The sequence below is a fragment of the Mustela putorius genome, unplaced genomic scaffold, assembly GCF_011764305.1.
Source record: "Mustela putorius furo isolate JIRA1106 unplaced genomic scaffold, ASM1176430v1.1 tig00003949_pilon_pilon_pilon, whole genome shotgun sequence".
Taxonomy (NCBI): Eukaryota; Metazoa; Chordata; class Mammalia; order Carnivora; family Mustelidae; genus Mustela; species Mustela putorius.
In genome coordinates, this window is record NW_025422093.1 from 5687160 (window position 1) to 5706025 (window position 18866).

At 36.9% G+C, this 18866-nt stretch overlaps 1 protein-coding gene across 1 annotated transcript in view; it reads right to left on the reverse strand.

The window, feature by feature from the left end:
- Nucleotides 1–9295: 9295 nt before the first annotated feature.
- The window catches only part of CABCOCO1 (ciliary associated calcium binding coiled-coil 1), a 121228-nt gene continuing 111657 nt past the window's right edge, over nt 9296–18866 (reverse strand). Inside the window, exon 8 of the mRNA XM_004765678.3 lies at nt 9296–13817. Within this exon, the coding sequence (XP_004765735.1) occupies nt 13743–13817 (75 nt within the window). The 3' untranslated portion in view covers nt 9296–13742. The remainder of the gene's footprint in view (nt 13818–18866) is intronic.

Below are 18866 nucleotides of genomic sequence, written 5' to 3' on the forward strand. Positions count from 1 at the left end.
AAAACCACTTGTTTTTGCTTGCTTTAAAAAAAAAAAAAAAGAAAGAAAAAAAAAAAAACTCAAACCATCTCCAAATGTAGCTTAATCCATTTTCAGACTCTATACATTATGCATCAAGATTTTGTACAAAAGGAATTTGAGAGGAGTGTTTGCATGAAACCACTTCAGTGGATTAAATTTGCAGTTCAGCATATTAGACTCAAAAAGTTTACAAGACATTTTGAGACACCTACCTCTTTCCCTTATGGACATGGTTCCTACTTCAGGTAAATAACTTTTTAAGAATAGGTAGATTCCATCAGCTGTCTTCAAAAAAAAAAAAAAAAAAAAGAAAGAAAAAGAAAGGATTTGGTCTTCCTTCTATTTAGCTTAGCAATGACAACAAAAGCTTAACGAAGAGAAAGCACAATTGAGAAGGTTGATCTCAGCGTCTCTGCAGACCCTGAGGTTCTTTCAGGCAAAGCCACCTACCCAAGGTAGGAAAGCTAATGTGAGAAGACATTCCCAATATAAGGAGCTCACAAAGATAGCTCCATAATAACTGCAATTCTTACTCAGTTTCAGTTCAAAGTTGAGTTGTCACTATGGCTAAACATCTGGTTGGAAGGTCAGAATCGATCACCCAGATGTCTTCACCTAGAGGATGCCAAACATCATTGAGACCACATCTGGATGTTTGGAGAACCAGTTGTATTTTTATTTCCTGTTGTTTTAAGTAATTGTTGGGCCTTTGGAAGCATACTATTCCTCTATCCCTTTCTTCTTACCCAGAGAACATACACCACTCGAGGAACACACTTTATGGTGGGAATCAGGCAAGAGTCTGAGAACCCCAAAAGCAACCTATTCCTGGGCTGTTAATGAAGGGAGGTCTTAAACTGACAGGTGAAGTCTGACCCTGGCATCATTACTGTTATAAATCATGGGCTGTCCAAACAATCTAAAGAACATCTGAAAGTTTCTATAGTAACTTTTATTTTTTTCAAGTGTTGAAAAGTTCCCAGTGGCATGGTTGGTTGCCTGGGCTACAGTGTTGTGTTGACAGCTCCAGTCCTTTTCCTGGAAGCTGAAGACCCAGGACAGTGACCAATGAGAGGGCAGAATTCTCCTCTGAACTTTTCATTAAGCTGGTGATTCATTTTGAGACCCACATTTTATGATGGTTGTGAATTCAATGCAATGTAGCTATTGAGGTGTCTACATTCAAATTGGATTCCATTAAGTTTATGGTGTGATTAAATGTCTGAATCATAAGGAGTCAGGATTGAATTTATGTGCCTTCTGAAAGCACTTTTGAAGACTGGCAGCTTCGATGAGTGTAATTTGATGCATGGAATTGGGAGAATAAACCTAAAGAGACGTCAACTCAAATATAACAAGGATCTGAGAATTGAGGTGGGTATCGTTCTTGTATGTACAGAGGGAGGCTGTTAGTCAGCATGCATTTTTTTTTCCTTCAGACTATCCAATTTTGGGGGCAATAGAGGGGACTGGGTGGTCTGTCATTATAGTTAAAGTTTACAAACTTGAAAGTCCCTAAGCATTCAGTGGGGTGCTTGTTAAAAATGCCAATTTCCAGGTTCTGATTCTGAAGGGATGAAATAGGGAGCAGGAATTTTAGACCTCATTAGGAGAAACACTGATTTAATAATCATCTTACATTTGAACAAGTAATGACTGTGGTAAGAAAACGAGATCCACAACTAGATCTCTCTACGGTTTCCTCAGGGACCTTTCATCAACTAATTAGTTCTTGCTCATCCATATTGGTTATTTATGATGTGGACATGGTCATATTGGAAAGTTACATGCACCACGTTAGAAAATTAGAGAACAACACAAGGTGGCAGAGCGAGTGAGCAAATGGCATAGTGCAAGTTATCAAAATTGAGTTCCAATATCTCATTAAAATTTTCGAAGTACTCCTTAACACACCAGGGTTAAATGGGAGTTTCACAATGCTTCATATATGTGAGTCAATTTTAGGCAATTTCTGGCATAAATGGTACACAAAATGCTTTCATTTCTGCATTTCCCTTTATGGATTTCTTTGACTCCAAATACATCAAATACATAGCATTTGGAAATTCTAGAACTGAGGAAGTTAAACACTTTTTCATTATTCTGACAATTTGCCTTTTTTCTTTAGTTCTCTAATTTGTGAATTAGTTGTTCACATCCTTTGCAATTTTTCTACTGAGTTTTAAGTATTCTTTGTATTGATTTTAAAGAGCTGTTTATATATTAAAGTTGATAACTCCATATTTGTCATATGTCTTGCCTAAAATATTTTTCTCTTTTATTTATTTTTTTCTTCTAATTTTCTTATTTTTTTCTTTTTCTTTTTACTTACAATGACTTCTTTTACATGGAGCAGTTCCAAATTTCTCTGTAGTTAAAATGATCCTTTTTGCCTTTTCTTTGTGAAATTGCTTAATTTCTTTTGTTTGTTAGAGCCTTCCCCATAACAAGAGAAGAATCACTTATACTTTCTGTTAGCTATTCTGTAGTTTTAACATTTTGCATTTAATGCTTTAGCTTGTTGATACTCTGTAAGATGTATGTAAGAACTGGATATGTAAGAACATGAATATGTAACAAATAAACATTTTTCCTCAGTTTATTTTCTCAGCATCATTTCTTTTTATTTGTTTATTTATTTATTTATTTATTTATTCAGCGTAACAGTATTCATTGTTTTTTGCACCACACCCAGTGCTCCTCTAATACCCTCTAATACCCACCACCTGGTTCCCCAACCTCCCACCCCCCACCCCTTCAAAACCCTCAGATTGTTTTTCAGAGTCCATTGTCTCTCATGGTTCACCTCCCCTTCCAATTTCCCTCAACTCCCTTCTCCTCTCGCTCTCCCCTTGTCCTCCATGCTATTTGTTATGCTCCACAAATAAGTGAAACCATATGATAATTGACTCTCTCTGCTTGACTTACTTCACTCAGCATAATCTCTTCCAGTCCCGTCCATGTTGCTACAAAAGTTGGGTATTTATCCTTTCTGATGGAGGCATAATACTCCATAGTGTATATGGACCACATCTTCCTTATCCACTCGTCCATTGAAGGGCATCTTGGTTCTTTCCCCAGTTTGGCAACCGTGGCCGTTGCTGCTATAAACATTCTCAGCATCGTTTCTTATAGATTTCTTTATTTTCCCATTGTCCTGTGACTATAGAATTCTTTTTATACCCATTTTAGAGATGGGTGAGCTCACACTACTTTTACAGTCAGGGGCAGATCTAAGAATGGATCTCAGGACCCAATTTAGAGACTTGGCCACTAGGTAAATTTCACTGTAAAACAAATTCTTAATTTGGTGACTATTTTTTTTTCACTAATATCGTACTTGAAAGTATTTTAAGAAAGTATCTTAAGAAAGCCTTTGCCCTTTCTTATTCTTTCAGCATTCATGTTGATCACAGACTGGCATTTGCAATTACAGACCCTGAGATTTTCAGTGGAATTACACTTAAAAAGACATTTTTACTATATTTATACATTACATCTAGCAAAATGCCCTGTAGGAGAGTTTCATGTTCTTCTTCAGCCAGGTTCTTTATGTTTCCTATTTCCACCTGAAGTATTCAGTACTTGTGTTACTACTATAAGAGGTTTTTTTTTTTTTCCATTGTATCTTGGGATCCATTAATTTATAGAAAATCTATTTTTAATATTTATTTTTAGCTTTTTCTTATTTTTTAAAACAGTTTTTTCATGGGTTTCCAATGTAGATGATCATATGATCTAAAAATAAGAATTTTAGCTTTGTGTTAATTATACTTTTAATTTCCATATGTTGTCTTATTGTGTGTTAGGAAAAGTTCAATACTGGTGGTGAAAACAGCCAGCCAGCCAATGTGTCTGCTTGCTCTCTGCTCTCCCATCTACAAAATATTAATGAAGCACCTACTTTTGCTAGGCACTGTGCTAGATGTTGGAGACAGAGCACGGTCGCTGTCCTTCTAGAGCTATAGCCTGGACTTGGAGACAGATATTAGACAGGTCTTCATATAATTACTTCATTGCTTACTACCCTTGTCTCATTCTTGGCTTAGATGAGAATACATCTGGTCTTTCAATTTTAAGCCAAAATGAGACATTCTTCAACATGCTGTGTTCCTTTAAGACTAGTTTTTTTAAAATCAGGGAGTTTTAGGAAAAGGCTTTTCAATGTCACGTCCTTTTACCTGTTGTCAGTCATTTTATAAACAGTAAACCCAAAGCCCAGTGGGGTTATGTGACATGCCTGCTAGTAGGTGGTTCCTTCCAACAGAATCCTCTGTGGAATCCAGCTCTAGAAGTCATCTCACTACCAAATGGGCAATATGTCCACTTACCCAACACCATGGGCCTGCTAATGTTAAGACCAGGAGCTTTTTTAGAACAGCAGATATTTTGGGCAGTTCTCTGTGCTTTCACTGGTCCAAAAGGTACCTGCTATCTCCTAATGTTTTCTGCTCTAGAGACTCCAGGCCTGCCCCAACTCTGCCCCTCTTCCATGGGGTTGGCCCAGGTGCTGGCAAAAGGGTGATGACAGTGCAGGCTAGGGGATAACTTAAGCCTAGTAAAAGCAGTGCTTATTTCTTATTAGTTAAAAAAAAGTTAATATAAAATGAATGGAAAATACTGCAAAAAATTTAAGAATCCCCTGTAATCTTACCGCCATGAGATAACCCCCATTTTGTCTGAATGCTTTTTCTTTGCCTATCAGATTTTCTCCACAACACACATTTCATATTAAATGATAGATTTTTCCTTTTTTTTAATTCAATATTATATCATAAACAATTTCCCAAGCCTGTAATTGCCTCATCTTTTTGTTTGTTCTGTTTCCTCAGTTTAGCCCTGACACATGAGTTTTGCTTTGCAATGCTTTGGTGATTCATCTGACTATTCATTTTGAAATAGTTCTAACAAATAAAGGACCCTATGAGGATGCCTTGAATAAAGACACTTAACTGAATCTGAAATGGCCACACTTGGTTGAATGAATGATGACCATGTCATCAAAATTTCAGCAGAAAGGAAATGATAATAATAATTCAATATGAATCCAGCACCTTAAGAGCTGAAAAGGTTTGGTTTCGACAATTTCTTGTTATTTTTCATAGGCATGTTGGAATACATTTAGCTTCTTGGATGGCAAACATTTTAAAAACCACACCCATCCGTAGATGGGTGTAGATATCCGTAGATAATAATCAGCACCAGTAGCATAATCCTTGAAAAGGAGGAAAAGATCTCTCTCTCTCTCATCTACCTACCACTCTATCTAAATTTGGAATTGGAAAATGCCAAGCATGGTAGGACATCCTGAAGTATGAAGTGTTGTGGAGAAGGAGTATGCATGGAGCAGCTAGCCCAATGACCATTCTTTTTTTTTTTTTTTTTCCCTGACAGAATCTCAATTTTCTATTCCCAACTTTGTCTATGATCTGAGTGTGTTTTTTATTTTAACTTGTAGACTATCCAAACCAGAATAATACTTCAGAAATACACGTTGGTCTTTAGAAATAAATATAGTTAATATTGATAGCACCCAAAATATCAATATTTGCTCTAATGTGGGTCTTAGTGAGGTTCCTGTAGAAGTATTTAGTAAACAATTTTCAGTGAATTAGAGTATTTCAACTCAGGAAATAACCTTAGCCAAAAGAAAAAATTATTAGTGAATTAATAATTTAGAGTCTTATTTATACTTTTCTTATTATATTAGAGTAATCCCTAACCAACCACAAACATTTAAAAATTTACTGGCCTTGCTTAAACTAGAAACTACTTAAGGTGTGTCCTCTCATGGGAAATTCCTGGGTGTGCAATTCATCACACTTGTGAGGCTCAGTCAATTATTTCATAGAATGTCAGTCTAGGAGGGGCCGTGGGCTTATATAAACTAAGAAGTAATTACCTTATGTAATAAAACTAAAGCAGGTCCCTAGTTAATGAATTTGCTAGTTGTTTTCCCAGTTTATAGACACTGACCCATATGAGACATAGTGCATATGCATAAACACAGACAGACATATTCACTGAGTTAATTAGGCCGTGCTAAATTGCTGTAGCAGATAGACCCTGGGATGAAGTCACCCTAAGAAGTAGTAGCTCATTTCTCTCTCATAAGACAGTCTGGACACAGGATCTAGGTTGGGAAATGTTTCTTGCCATGGGGGCATTTAGGAATCTAGGCAGACAGTTGCTCTATTACCTTCAAAATGTCACTCTCCTCACGGCCATCCAGCAGAAAGGTGGAAGAAAGAACAAGGAGAGGTGTTGTCTGGTCTTGGGCAACAGCCTCAGTAGCCCATTTCACTTCTGTTCACATTTCTCTGGCTGGAGCTTCGTTACACGTTCACACCCAACTGCCATGTGACCTGGGAAATTGAGTCCTGCCATTCTAGGAGAGTGGAATTTGGTGGATGGCTTCTGAAACATATGTAGTATAGCAGAGCACCAGGCTGGCAAAGTCTCCTAGGTGGGTAACCCCATCCTCCCTGGTCTCATAATTATAATTAGAATCATCTTGGCATAGGGCAAATGGGCTTGTCCTTCACCAACCGCCTCCAAATCTCTCAAAAATTTCAATAACTCCTCACTGTATTTTGGACAAAGACAAAACTCTTTATCCTGACACACAAGGCTCTGCATAATCCAATTTCCATTTACCTAAGGATTTTCAATTTTGGAAAATACTCCTGCTCACTTTTGAGGCTCTGGCCATGCACACCCCTTTTCACAGTCTCTATTTCCCGTGTTCTTCACACTTGGTGTTCCCTTGGCCCGAAAACTCTTTTCTCCCCTTTTTGCTTCATTAGTGCCTTTAAATGTGACTCTCCCAGTGACTCCTTTAAATGTGACTCTCCCAGTGGAACCTTCCTTGATTTGCTCATAATTCTCTAAATAAGCTCTCATTGCAAGAGTATATCTTTTTTTTAATAACACCCATTACAGTTACATTTTTATAATTGCTTGTGTGACTGATTAAAACCTACCTCTCCCGATAGACTATAAACTCCATGAGGTCAACGGTTCTGTCTGTTTTAGCTTATATGTGCCCAGTGTCAATTCTTACCCCATGTGTTGAACATAACCATGTTTCAATGAGTGAATGAATGAATGAATGAATGATTTGTATTCTAACCTGGGTCCTGCTACAAATTAACTATGATCACAAAATCTTCACTTGTCAGGGCTGTTTCTTCAATGTGACAGGGTTGAATTAGATGGTGTTCAAGAACTTCATCACCATGGTCCTGTGGTCCGTCTGTTTGAAAACTGAATCCTGTGGGTCATCACATTTGTTTAGTCACTCAGCTACATTTCCTAAGGAGATGTAACAAGTTCTGGGTCTGGCAAGGTAGAGTGAGAACACTCTTATTGTTTCACTTTGAATTTCAGTGTAAACGTTAACTATATCTTAACCCATGAAGTCCAGTAACAACTGAAAAGGGGATTGGATAGGGTTATTGAAAAATAATAGTATCAGTCATTATACAGAAAAAGATAAGGAAACAAAAGCCACAAGCATTTTGTTGATCATTATAAGATTAACTTCTCTCTGGTGTCTGAAAATGAGCACCATGTTACTTTTATTCTGGTTGAATTTAAAACTTGGTTTTAGGAAGGACAGTAGGAATGACAAGGCATTCATGTAAAATTTATTGGTACATGAATAGGAGCTTTTTAAAATTTTGAGATTGAATCAATAAAAAAAGATTTATATCCAGGATATTTTAACCTTTTTTTTTTTTTTTTTTTTTTGTGGTATAATGGCAGGAGATCATTACCATGCCTGATTTTAAGTTACTGGATATCACTTATGTATCATCTGTCTATCTAATCTATCTATCCTCTCTGTATTTAAAGACAGCACTTTCTATATTATGCCCATATTATATAAGTCAAGAAATGTTCATTGAGAGAAGACTTCGCGGGATCTAGTGGAAATTTACTTTGTTGAGAACACCTTTAGAGACTGGGACTATCCTTCAAATGGTTGATGTTTTCATTTAAGGTTAGCTGATAGACCATATTATCATGTTATATTGTAGAGTTGGGTACTTAAAAGAAACCAATATACTGTCTGCTTTTATGAGTTATGCACATTTTTAGAAAGCATCAAAATGTTCTATGGAACTGAGAAGGTAGGGTGAGGCCCAAGACTGATGATGTTTGCAGTTTCTCTTAAAAATGGAATTTATCACTTTGACCTTCTTTATTAGCATTTCTTTTTCCTGCCAGTTTGCAAGATGGCTATATCTGATTTTTCATGTGTCACCGGAAGGGAATGTCACTACAACAGAGGTGAAATCTGACTAGGGATATCTTTCCTCCTAACTAATTTTGTTTTGACTGAGATTCTTTTAAATTGTAATAGATGGTTTTTAAAAAGAGTTTTAGATATACAGGAAAATTAAGTGGATAGTACAGAGATTTCCTGTATATTGCTCCCCTCCCTGTCCACAGTTTCTCCTATTATTGATAGTTGCTATTGTTCTTATTAGTTTTGCATTAGTATGGCACATTTGGTACTATTACTGAACAAATATTGATACGTTTTTATTAAGTAAAAGTTCATATTCATATTTCTTTAGATTTCCTTTTTCTGTTCCAGAATCCAGGATTCCACATTTTATTGTCATGTGTCCTTAAGTTCCCTCTGGCTATGACATTTTCTCATACTTTCCTTGTTTTTGGTGATTTTGATTTTTTTTTTAAAGATTTTAATTATTTGAGAGAGAAAGCAAGAGACGCAACGGGAATGAAGGGGGAGGGGCAGAGAGAGAGAGGAAGAAGCAGACTCCCAGCTGAGCAGGGAGTCTGATGAGATGCAGGGCTTGATCCTGGGACCCTTGGGATCATGAGATGAGCTGAAGGCAGACACATAACCAACTGAGCCCAGGTACCCCTGACCTTGATGGTTTTGAGTACTGATAGGGTATGTTGTAGGATATTCTTCTACTGGAATTTGCCTGATTTTTTCCTCATGGTTAGTCAAGGGTTATTGGTTTTTGGAAGGAAAGTACTATTTTCATCAACTCATATCAAGTGTATATGACATCAACATGATTTTTGACTATTGATGTTGATATTGATTATATGGAGGAAGTAGCATTAGTCAGGTTTCTTAACTCTAAGGTAATCTCTCCATACTGTATTCTTTGGAAAGAAGTCACTCTGCGCAGCTCACATGTAATGACGGGAGTTATGCTCCTCCTCGTTTGGAGTAGAATATCTATATAATTTATTTGAAATTCTTTTGCAAGGAAGATTCAGACCAAGATTCTGTTAAGTAGGTGGGTTTATTTGGGTTTCAGGCTATCCCAATAAGCATTTGTGGTTATAATTATGTATGTATTTTTTTAGATATGGCAATATGACCATGGCAACTTGACAGAGTGGAAAGGTACTGGATTCAGAACACGAGACACTAGAGTCTGAGGTGCAGAGCAGCCAGGTTACTTCCCAGAAGTGAGATGTGGGTAGACCTGTCTCTCCTGAGAGCTGCTTTGTGTGATTGGAGGTTCTACTTGGCAACAGCACTTTACTTGCTATCCTCACTGCCTGGAACAATTGTTCCATGGTGTAGCCCATGGCTGGTTTCTCCTACCCTGATCTCAACTTGAAAGCCACAACTCCAAAGCAGAGTTCAGGGAGCACCCAAGGTAAAGTAGCTTTCCCACATCCCGGAACCTTCTGTCCCATAGCTTTGTGTTAATTATTAACATCATGTATTTTTATCTAAAATCCTCTTTTTTCTTTCTTTGTTTATCATCTGCTTCTAGATTATAAACTTTATCAATTCCATGAACTCCAACAAGTCAAGGACCTTATCTGTCTTATTTTGTTCGTCCTAGCTAGAAAGTGCCCTGAGTATATTCAAAAGAAGAAACAAACATCAAATGAGCCTTGGAAATATCAGCACTGAACATTCTCTGAAGCTAAAAATTAAATAAAAATAATACAAAAGTCTTTGGTGGCTCTAACCAAGAAAAAAGATAAGCCAATCTCCACTGCTGGTCCTTCCATGAAAAAAGGAGGGACCCTAAAAACAAAAGAGATTTTTGGTATTCTTTCTTTGTTTTGGAATTTAAATTCCAACAAGATGGTATTATTTTGATTTAGATTCCTTTTTGCTTAGGAAACTTAAATTAATAGATATTTTGGCTGCCACGAAGGAGTACAGCCTTCTCTTCTTTAACAAATCAATGTCCAGGGGAAAAAAAAAAAACAAAAAAAAAAAACAAAGACTTTGATGTCCAGAAGAGGGACGTCTTCCTGAGGCTCTCTGAAATTTGAGATGTCAAAAGTATTTCTCTTCTGCAATTGTTGGGAAAAAGAGCACGTTTATTCTCTAGGGGAACTGAAGCATAATGAAATGCAATCTAAGAACATGCAAACTTATTATCTACCAGGATGGTTGAATGGTTCCAATCAAATGGAGGATAGAAATAGGGGCTTTATATTCGGATTTTGGAAAAATGACTCCACAGCTATATATAGGCGCAACAGTGCCTGCAAATACCTGAAATTGTGGCAGTCTGTGGCTTGTTCATAACATAATGAATATATTTTCTCTTTGAAACTTATCATGGAGGTGAGGAAAAAAGTGCCTCAAATTATTTCTGCAGATGGAAGAAAGATATCTTACTGTGGGTGCTAAGAGAAAGATTGCTGCTTGTCTAAGTAATAGGTTAGTATTGGTTTTTAATTGGCTCTTCAGAAGGCTGCCTTTGTGTCAAAGACTGCTTCAAGTAGGTGAACTCTGTGACTTCAAAAAGTCAAAATTTTTCTTTATGTATCTCACTTGTAGGAATTGCTAAGAAGTAGAGCTTAGCATCATTAGCAGTAGGAATCCTTTTACGAAAATACTATTTTCCTTATCTCCATGGATAGAAGTCCTAGCACCAGGGAGATGACCTTTTAAAAAATACAAATCGGATGTCAGTTGCTATTTTAAATTTATCAACAAGTTTCCATTGCTATTAACCAAAAAATGAAATTCTATAATGTAGTTTATGGTACCCTGAGAGAACTTTGACTGTGTCTAAATTGTTCAGCCTCTGCTTGTGTCCCAGGGACTTTGCACATGATTCTCTGTCTAAAATTCTAGTTATTCTAGGTATTCCTCAGTTCCTAGCCCAAATGTCAAAACCAGTGGAACATGTCATGACCTTCCAAACTTTTGTTCAATAGTCTCATAATTCCCCAAAGCTTAAATAGTTAATCACAGTTAGTATTAACTGTTTCCTCTACTAGATTACTGGGGGCAGAGACCATGTCTGTTTGGCTCACTACTCATTGCCCTGGTACTCAATTGCTATGGACAGGATAATGATTGAATGAATGAATGAATGAACAAGCGAACAGAGCTGAGTTATACTTTCCTGTCTTGGGCAACGTTTTTAAATACTTAATATGGTAACAACAAAATGAGTGTGTTCCTTTATTATAGCTTACTACAAAAAAGAAAGGCCAGTTTTCACTTTGTTTCATATTGACAATGAGATAACTTAATGAAGATAAAGGTGAAGAATGTGGGTTTTATGATCATAGCGACCTAAATTCAAAACCTGTTTCTACCACTTACTGGCTGTGTGATCATGGGAAAGGTACCTAAAATTTTCCTGTGTTCCAGTTTCCTCATCTATAAAATAGGTCAGACCTGGGTTTAAAGCCCTGATCCATCCATTATTAATTGTGCAACTCGGTTCAAGTTAATAATTTCTCTAAGCTTCAGGCTCCACAACAGGTACAACCATACATGAGACTAATAATACCTATCTTTCTCTGCCTTAGGGTTATCAGGAGGATTTACCACACACACACACACACACACACACACACACACACACTTGCTTATAAACATATGAGTGTTGCTCAATCTGTGTGGAATAAGAAGATAAAAGCAAATTAACACAACACTGTGACATTATGTTCTATTTAGGAGAATACCAAAAATAAAAAACTGGCCAATGCTTGCTGTTGGTAACAATGTAGTGATAAGTGAAATATATTTGAAAGGCATTAAATTTGACCTAGAAGTTTCCCTTTCAAGGAATTCATCCTATAGGTACAATCATACATGTTCATAAAAATGGCAAAGTAGCGTTGTGCTCATAAGTTACTGGAAGCAATAAAAAGTTCATCAATAGGACTAGTTTAAAAACTTATGGAAATGTATTGATAGGGAATTATCTCCAAAATATATTATTTGATGAAAGGAGCAATGTAAAGAACATGCAAATTACATTTTTTTTTTTAAAGATCACTCTATGCAAGTATCCAATTATTTAAATGGATAAAAAATACTTCCTCAAGAATTTACTGGGGGGTTCCTGGGTGGCTCAGTCAGTTGAATGCCTGCCTTTGGCTCAGGTCATGACCCCCGGGTCCTGGGATCAAACTCAGCATTATTTAAAAAGATTTTTAAAATCTTAAAAAAAAAAAAGAATTTACTGGAAGCCATGTTCGCCTCATAGGGAGAGAAATGGGGGTACCCAGCTTGGGTGAAATGTATTTTTCATTGTCTATACTTTGTTGTCGTTGTCTTTAACTGAGTGTGTATATTCCTTTATCAACTAAAAATTTATTTTTTAAAGAAGATTTTGTTTATTTATTTGACAGAGAGAGCAAGGGGAGCAGCAGGCAGAAGATGAGGGAGAAGCAGCTAAACGGGGAGCCTGATGTGGGACTCCATGTCAGGAGCCATGAGATCATGACCTGAGTCAAATGCAGACGCTGAACTGACTGAGCCACCCAGGCACTCCTCAGCTGGAGAGCTCTTAAAGGAACTCTCCCCTTCCCAGTAATGCTCTCCATTCTCAGATACTCTAAAGTCTAAGAAATTTGGAAAGGATCTAGCTAGCTATTATTTTAATTTATTCAACCTGAAACAATCAGTTGGCAAATTTTCTTCTAAAATCATATTTTACTAAGCATATTTAAGGGGCTTGAGGTGTTTTCAATCATTCTACTCCAATATAACAGTTAATTTTAAGAGCTCTGTGAGTTTGATTTGTATTTAAGATTTTTACAATCTATATATAGGTTGGTCTTTAATAACCATTTATACATTGCTTCTTTTTATATAGGTCATGTATTCTCCTGGGAGAGTAACAAGATTAGAAATAACAAATACAGTACAGAATAAATTAAAGTGCTTCAAACTGCATTATATAATTTCAGAAAATTGGCTTCACACTGAAATGTTTAAATAAGAAAACCAAGTGATTTAAGGGGAGAAAAAAACCCATAGTATATGCATTTTAATTACTATTGTTTAGCATGTTTTATCCTTGGCAGTGTCGTATCTGTTCACAGGGCTCCAGTAATGCGGCAGCTCACTGGGTCAATATGGATAAAATTATTATTATTTTTCCTTATTTAAAAAAGTTGGCTTCATTCTCCCTGAAGATGAATAGCATTTATTAGTCAAAATGTCAAAGGAGTATCGTAAAAGTAATTGTATTTTTATATATAATTCTCCAAACTCTTGTATACAAAATGTCCTTATTACTCTTAGTGCCATAAATTTGGAGGCTGTTATGGGACAGGAGATAGCAAAATGGGGGCCAATACTTTTCTAATTACTTCAGATAATAAAATGTGGATCTTGGTTTTCCTCTCCCAACAAAATGAAGGAGTTCGGCTGCTAAGTAGGGTCTATTATTCTGGCTGGTTGTGTTTGTTTCTGTGAAGTTTAGCATCGTTCTCCTTGTACTGGGTCCTCAGGCCTTTTTCAATTTTTCTATTCGTGCATTAAAGGCCTCTTCCTGTATTTGCAGCTTTTCGTTTATCTCGGTCTGTGAAGACAATCATAAAAAAGTGGTTATGATGGAGCTATCTTTTGCTGCACATTGTCTTTGTGGTTTTGACATACTATAGTGCCTAAAGACAGACATTATCCCTCACACACCTTCCTGTTTTGCAGACAGAGCCGTGTTTCAGCCTGTAGTGATGTGATAAACTTTATCATATTTCTGTGCACATTCCCGACGTATAGCATGGCTGCTGTGAACAGGAAGTGGTATTTGGACAGCCATTTTTCACATAGCCTTGTGTTGGGAGATAGGATAATTTATCTGTATTTTCAGACAGACTTTACCAATAAGCACCGAATCAGAATAACTGCTCTGGGCTCAGTGAGGGCGGCGTCGTGGCTCCCCCCACCCCTGTGCCATGTTTTTGTCTCCTGTGTAATACCTTCTAAATGAGATCTCAGAAAGCTTCTGTTGTGAAATCACAACACAAATAATCTCACAATTAGAACAGTTTTCATAATTAAGAATATTCATCATACCTTATAACTCTTGGAATTATGCCACTTTGTGGTACAGTTTGGGTAGAAAAAAGTACGTGATTGCTGACAGGTTTGAGTGTTTGCTGCAGCTGTGATAGCATTTAGCCTCTGGCAGTGATATTCTGTGGGCTGACATTACTACCTGCACAATTCCAGAAATCCTTCCACATTATCTGAACATTAGTAGTCCCGGAAATGTCTTCCCTTTTTCATGACAGATAATAAAATTATGTATTGAGAAGCCAGTGGCGAGCGATGTGGCAAAACTGGTGTTTTGTTTAGGTGATTTAAGAAACGTTTACGACCGTACGAGGAGTAGTTCATACACATAACTATTAATAAGCAATTTGAAGTTTAGAATGTTAACATCTATAACATAATTTGATGTCTTCGGGGTTACTGCATTTTGAGAAACTTCTGTTATTTCAATTTATACAGAATACATTTAAAAAATCAAATACTGTTTTGGGCTACATATAAATGTTCATTCTTCTTTATTTATTTATGAGTGTAACTGTAATAGATAGTTTTGAATTGTACACCCTGGTTACCTTATCGGATAAGATTTTGTTTCACTTTCATGGTAAGAATCAATATTTCTGAAAAGATCATTGATGTTAACAATTCTAGATCCTTATATGAGTATCTGTCTTTTTGATTCAAATTTTTTTTATTGTTATTATTATTTTTTAAAAGATTTTATTTATTTATTTGTCAGAGAGAGAGAGAGTGAGCACAGGCAGACAGAATGGCAGGCAGAGGCAGAGGGAGAAGCAGGCTCCCCAAGGAGCAAGGAGCCTGATACAGGACTCAATCCCAGGACGCTGGGATCATGACCTGAGCCAAAGACAGCCGCTTAACCAACTGAGCCACCCAGGCATCCCTCATTGTTATTATTTTTAAAAAAAGATTTATTTACTTTTGAAAGAGAGAGAGAGCATGCATGAGGTGGGCAGAGGGAGAAGGAGAGACTCTCAAGCAGACTCCCTGCTGAGTGCAGTCCTGACATGGGGCTCCATCTCAGCAGCCTGAGATCATGACCTGACCTGAAATCAAGAGTCAGACACCTAACCGACTGAGTCACCAAGGTGCCCCGATTCAAGTTTTATCAAGCCCTACCTGAGGCTCTGGCCTCTGGTTTCTCATTTTTTTTCCTTCTTCCTTTCTTGGTGGTTGGGTGAGGAGGCAAGGAAGAATGAACATGGGTCTCCAGATTATAAAGGAACTCTGTCATTTTTCAGAAATCACTAATCCCCTCGGTCATGGTTTTAGTAGAGGTGGAAAGAGCAATGGTCTAGGAGATGGATTAATTTAGTTATGTAGCCTTGGATAAGTCACTTAGCCACCTTGGGTATTAGTTCTTACCTGAAAAATTAAGTAGTTAAAAATTAAGTATGTTAACATTACATGCTAACTTTTAAATTTGTAATTCCAACTCCTAATTTTCTGATATATTCACCAATGTTATATTTCAGTAGTATGACTGTGAAATATTTTTAAAATATGTTACTCCTGCTTCTTTCTGGTGTGCAACCTAATAGACGATAGCTTCTGTTTTACTGTGTCACCTGTGTTTGCACATTAACCCGGAGACCTCTCTGGTATTTCACCGAAACAAAAATCATTGACACAGGTGTGGGCTTGGGGGAGAAGGTTCGTGAGGATAAAGTCTGTGCCAAATAGCATTGTGTGCTGACATCTCAGATCTCTAGACCATGGTGATCAGTACTTCAGTTCAGGTACAACCAGCAGAGCCTGGATGAAAAGCCTCCTGCTCTGGTCAAGAACGAGGTTGTCATTAGTCTACCACATCTCCATGTTATTCTTCAAATGCTGCTGAGCAGATGATTAGCTATCCCACAATCACTAGCATAGGGAAAGTTTCTATTGCCTTTAAGGTAAGAATGGAAAACCTATGACCGGGATGCCTAGGTGGCTCAGTGGGTTAAAGCCTCTGCCTTCAGCTTGGGTCATGATCCCAGGGTCCTGGTATCAAGCCCCACATTGGGCTCTCTGCTCATAGGGGAACCTACTTCCTCCTCTCTCTCTGCCTGCCTCTCTGCCTACTTGTGATCTCTGTCTGTCAAATAAATAAATAAAATCTTAAAAAAATAATAATAGTACAAGACCTAATTAAAAAAAAAAAAGAACGAAAGAAAACCTATGACCTGGTCTCAGTATCCTCTCACTGACCACTACCTTGAGGTGTTCTCCCATTCAGTTTTTCTAACCTGGAAGTTCAAGTTGACCTAAAAATACCTGAAGTCCCAAGATGGCAAACTTCCCTCAAGGTTTTTACATTATTTTGCCCTGTTGCTTGGACAGGGCCAACAGCCAACATTTAATGTAAGAATTTAGTGTTAGTATTCATATTTCTCTGAAATGTAATTCTTTAAATATATTAAAGTTTGTTCCATTGGGTATAATTTTTATTATACAACTCAGGGCCAAAATAATTTCATTTTGAATGTATCTTTAAAATTATAATACCTAAACTATATAAGCTTAAAATGTTTGCTCTATTCAGTATAATTTTAATTAACATCTCAGGGCCAAGATAACTTCATTCTTAATAAATCTCTAGAACTATAAAGTGCGTCAATGGGAAAGTAAGTGGATTAACATAAAAAATTTAAAGATTCACACTACATTCTCTGAAATTTCTGAATTATAAAAAGTGAAAATGCCTGAAACCACACTGGAGAAGGAGCTTTAAAAAAACTGGATTCAAAACATGAATTCTCTACTGCTGTTTCCTCCAAAAATTATAATAACAACATCGCTCTTAAATAAAGGAGAAAAAAAAGCTATTGGAAAATTGAAAACATCTTGCAAATATTAATTCATTAACTGTTCCTACAGCCAGTCAGCATGTTCCTACCCTGACCACTGACATGTGGCTACCTTTGAACAGGACCGTTGCAATTTTAAGAGCGAGCAACATTGGAAGTCAGGGTTTAGAAGGGGAAAATAACCTACCTATCTAAAACAGGGGAAAAATTTTAGGTAGGCAGAGAGTAATTAAACTTGGGACTTGACCAAGACACAAGGGTAAACACTGAAATTGTGCCACACCACTGGAGTATTAAAGTCCAAAGTAGTCTGGTTGTGATATTAGAGGTTGTGTGGTTTTTGTGGATAACACTGGGATTAGAACTAGAATCCAGGTCACAGCTCCCATTCGGGGCCTTTCAACAGTTTCTGACTCTGGAAATGCTGGATAAATGATTTAGTCTTTCCATGTCTATCATTTTCCAATTTACTTATCAGGGAAGTGCCTGACTCTTACTCATGTAGTTTACCAGGACTGTTGAGAGAAAAGACATAAAAGGGTTTGCTATATCTTGAGACATTGTATAAATCCATATCACCAAGCCATTTTACTGAAAAATCAGCAGTAATTTGGCCCAGATTAATGTCCATGAATCCACTTAAAATGGAAAGGATTGTGGCACCTAAAAGATCTGCTCCCACCACCTCTGGTCTAAGTCCTTTCTATGCCTAATTGCATTTAGATGAACCAGCTGATGAACTTCCAGGGCCAGGAAGGTTGGCTTCAGGCCAAAGAGACAATAACACACGCATACAGTAATCATATTCTTTCTGTTATAGAGTAGTGGTATAAGTGTTGCAAACTCTAACAGTTAAAAAAAAAAATTCAATGAACAGTTAAAAATATACTGCTCACTACATGGAACATGGCCTTGGTAAAGATGTTTTCAATTTTGGGAGCCTGCAAACAATTCTATTACTGTCTAGTAGTTCCTCAGCAATAATTTCAGAGCTGCAGGATGGCAAAGGAGCCCAGGGCCATGATTATACATAAACTATATTTAGATGAAATGTTATCAAATCTAAAAAGGAGATATGTTCTGAACTCAGTTTAATTCAACTGCACTCTGCCCTTCCACACAGTAACCAGTTATTACATTCATGGGATTGTTAACAATAAAGCTTTGTGTAAAACGTGTTCTACCACTATTTCTGGTAAACACTAAACACCCCTTATTAAGCTGAGGACTTTGGCTGATTCTGTTCGTATCAAATCATTAAATGTTCATGTAAATAGTGCATTAACGTTTGATGATTAGACAAGTAACAAGGTATGCTTATGCCAAGCCAATCTTTTGCTCTCTCTAAATTAGTTGTTAATATGATGTGCTTTTCATATATCATCTCATGTTCAGATAACAATTAAATCCCTCCCTGAGATGCATTAATATTTTAACCATGTAGTATGTTGTTCTATTGATTCATGGTCATTTCTACAAGAAATCATAAATCTTCTTAAGATATCCAATTCACTTATTTAACCATTTTGCCTGAAAAATGATGTTAAATCTTTGTGTTCAGGTAAAGATGGGTTTTTGTTTTGTTTGGACAGGAAAAAAAGATTAAACATAAAGTTAAACTGATTGATCTGTGAGCTACCGGGATAGCTGTCCCATCCCCATTTCCATGCAGCCTTTGGTGAACATGGCTTAGCTACTAATGGTACTTAAAAATGAACAAACTACCTGACAGGGAGTTCAAGGATTTTTAGGCCTCTTCT